Source organism: Mandrillus leucophaeus, unplaced genomic scaffold (assembly GCF_000951045.1).
Source record: "Mandrillus leucophaeus isolate KB7577 unplaced genomic scaffold, Mleu.le_1.0 Scaffold931, whole genome shotgun sequence".
Classification (NCBI taxonomy): Eukaryota; Metazoa; Chordata; class Mammalia; order Primates; family Cercopithecidae; genus Mandrillus; species Mandrillus leucophaeus.
This window is the reverse complement of record NW_012110153.1, coordinates 320459-323954: the sequence shown is the minus strand read 5'-3', so window position 1 is coordinate 323954 and position 3496 is coordinate 320459. Positions and strand designations below refer to the sequence as shown.

Genomic DNA, 3496 nt, shown 5'->3' with positions numbered 1-3496 from the left:
GCTCTCTGCAACCTCCGCGTCCTGGGTTCAAACAATTCCCCTGCCTCAGCCTCCTAAGCAGCTGGGATTACAGGCACCCACTAGCATGTCTGGCTAATTTTTTGTATTTTTAGTAGAGATGGGGTTTCACCATGTTGACCAGGCTGATCTCAAACTCCTGACCTCAGGTGATTCACCCGCCTCGGCTTCCCAAAGTGCTGGGATTACACGTGTGAACCACTGCACTCAGCCTATGATATTGATTTTTCTTATCAATGAGCATAGAATATTTTTCCATTTGTTTGTGTCCCTTCTGATTTCTCTGAGCAGTGGTTTGTAGTTCTCCTTGAAGAGGTACTTTACCTCCCTTGTTAACTGTATTCCTGGGTTGTTTATTCTTTTTGTAGCAATTGCAAATGGGAGTTCATTCATAATTTGGCTGCTTGCCTGTTGTTGGTGTACAGGGATGCTAGCAATTTTTGTACTTTTTTTTTTTTGAGACAGAGGCTCGCTCCATTGCCCAGGCTGGAGTGCAGTGGTGTGATCTCGGCTCACTTCAACCTCCGCCTCCCGGGCTCAAGTGATTCTCCTGCCTGAGCCTCCTGAGTAGCTGGGATTACAGGCACAGGCCACCATGCCCGGCTAATTTTTGCAATTTTAGTAGAGACAAGGTTTCACCATGTTGGGCAGGCTGATCTCGAACTCCTGACCTCAGGTGATCTGCCTGCCTTGACCTCCCAAAGTGTCGGGATTACAGGCATGAGCCACCACACCCGGCCTGCACATTGATTTTGTATCCCAAGACTTTGCTGAAGTTGCTTATCAGCTTAAGAAGCTTTTGGGCTGAGATGATAGGGTTTTCTAGATATAGGATCATGTCATCTGTAAACAGAGATAATTTGACTTCCTCTCTAACTGTTGGAATACCCTTTATTTCTTTCTCTTGCCCGATTGCCCTGGCCAGAACTTCCAACTCAATGTTGAATAGGAGTGGCAAAAGAGGGCATCCTTGTCTTGCGCTTGTTTTTAAGTGGAATGTTTCCAGCTTTTCCCGATTCGGTACCTTATTGGCTGTGGGTTTGCCATATATGGCTTTTATTACTTTGAGGCTTGTTTCTTCAATACCTAGTTTATTGAGAGTTTTTAACGTAAAGGGATGTTAAATTTTATCAAAGGCCTTTTCTGCATCTCTTGAGGTAATCATGTGTTTTTTGGTCTTCAGTTCTGTTTCTGTAATCAATTATATTTATTGATTTGCATGTGTTGAACCACTTCCTGGCATGAAGCTAACTTGATCATGGTGGGTAAGCTTTTTGATGTGCTGCTGGATTTAGTTTGCCAGTATTTTATTGAGGATTTTTGCATCAATGTTTATCAGGGATATTGGCCTGAAGTTTTCTTTTTTTGTTGTTGTTGTACCTCTGCCAGGTTTTGGTATCAAAATTATGCTGTCCTTTTTGTGTGGATTCTTTCTTATCTTTGTGGGCTTATCTACCTTTGGTCTTTGAAGTTACTGACCTTTGAATGTAGTTTTTGTGGGGTCTTTTTGTTGTTGTTGTTGCTTTCTGTTCATCCGCTTGTCTGTTTGTTTCAACAGTCAAGCCACTCTTCTGCAGGGCTGCTGTGGTTTGCTGGGTGTCCACTCCAGACCCTAGTTGCCTCTGTCTCTCTCACACCTGGAGGTATCACCAGTGAAAGCTGCAAAACAGCAAAGATGGCAGCCTGCTCCTTCCTCTGCGAGCTCTGTTCCAGGCAGGTATCGACCTGATGCCAGCCAGAATGTTCCCATAGGAAGTGTCTGGAGACCCCTGTTGGGATGTCTCACCCAGTCAGGAGGAATAGGATCAGGGACCCATTTAAAGAAGCAGTCTGGGGGTCTCAGCAGCTCGGGCGGCGGGAGGAGTGGCAGCGGCCAGGCAGCCCAGTTTCGCGAAGGCTCTTGGCCCGCCGCGGCCCGCAGGCACCCGGCACGCGCCTTCCCCGCTGCCAGGATGCCCAAGAGGAAGGTCAGCTCCGCCGAAGGGGCCGCCAAGGAAGAGCCCAAGAGGAGATCGGCGTGGTTGTCAGCTAAACCTCCTGCCAAAGTGGAAGCGAAGCTGAAAAAGGCAGCAGCGAAGGATAAATCTTCAGACAAAAAAGTGCAAACAAAAGGGAAAAGGGGAGCAAAGGGAAAACAGGCCGAAGTGGCTAACCAAGAAACTAAAGAAGATTTACCTGCAGAAAACGGGGAAACGAAAACTGAGGCAAGTCCAGCCTCTGATGAAGCAGGAGAAAAAGAAGCCAAGTCTGATTAATACCATATACCATGTCTTACCAGTGGTCCCTGTCTCCCTTCTTGTACAATCCAGGGGAATATTTTTATAAACTATTTTGTAAATGCAAGTTTTGTAGTAGCTCTAGAAACATTTTTAAGAAGGAGGGAATCCCACCTCATCCCATTTTTTAAGTGTAAATGCTTTTTTTAAAGAGGTGAAATCATTTGCTGGTTGTTTATTTTTTGGTACAACCAGAAAATAGTGTGGGATATTGAATTATGGGAGGCTTTGACTGTCTCAGGTGCCAGCTTAACATTCCATAGATGGGGGGTTAGTTTTTATATTCTATAATACAAAGCATATTAAATGGCAATATGGAGTCAGTCCTGCATTTAATGTCTTGAACATTTTATTTTACTTCTATTCTCATGTTTTTTAGTAGAATTGTTTCCTAAAGAAAACCACTCCTTGATCATGGCGCTCCCTGTCAGAATTGTGTGCACTCTGTAACATCTTTGGTTGTGGTAGTCCTGTTTGCCTAATAACTTTGTTACTGTGCTGTGAAAGATTACAGATTTGAATACGTAGTGTACATGCTATTCAGTGTGAACTGGTGGGCCATATGTAACAGCTGACCAACATGTGAAGATACTGGTACTTGATAGCCTCTTAAGGAAAATTTGCTTCCAAATTTTAAGCTGGAAAGTCACTGGAATAACTTTAAAAAAGAATTACAATACATGGCTTTTTAGAATTTCGTTACATATGTTAAGAATTGTGTACAAATTGAAATGTCTGTACTGATCCTCAACCAATAAAATCTCAATTATGAAAATAAAAAAAAAAAAAAAGAAGCAGTCTGGCTGCCCTATGGCAGAACAGGAGTAGTGCACTGACTGCCTGACCTCTTTAGAACCAGCAGCCTGGAACGACTAAGTCAACTGAACAACAAAGACAGTGGCTGACCATCCCCCTGAGGACTCCGTTCCAGGGTGATATTGGAATTCCTTCTGTATAAACCTTGGCTGGAGTTGCTGAAATTCTCGTGGGGAGGCCCCAGCCAGTGAGAAGGGCTGATGGGGTCCCACTTAAAGAGCAGACTGGCCACAATCAGGCACAACAGCTGTGCTGTGTTGTGGGGAATTCCTCCTGGTCCGCAGTGACAGCAGGGCTAGAGAGGTCGACTGGAACAGCATATATGGTGGCTGCCCCTCCCCCTGGGAACACAGTCCATCTCAGGCCATCTCCAGCCTGCTGCCACT

At 44.9% G+C, this 3496-nt stretch overlaps 1 protein-coding gene across 1 annotated transcript; it reads left to right on the top strand.

The window, feature by feature from the left end:
- Window positions 1-1852: 1852 nt before the first annotated feature.
- Window positions 1853-3069, top strand: LOC105532103 (non-histone chromosomal protein HMG-14). Its single transcript, XM_011970203.1, has one exon. It carries the CDS (start codon window positions 1971-1973, stop codon window positions 2271-2273), a length of 303 nt encoding a protein of 100 aa, XP_011825593.1. The 5' UTR covers window positions 1853-1970; the 3' UTR covers window positions 2274-3069.
- The last annotated feature ends 427 nt before the right edge of the window (window positions 3070-3496 follow it).

What these genes read in the sequence shown, in the direction of transcription:
- LOC105532103 (XM_011970203.1), top strand. Translation starts at nt 1,971, where the DNA reads ATGCCCAAGAGGAAGGTCAGCTCCGCCGAAGGGGCCGCCAAGGAAGAG.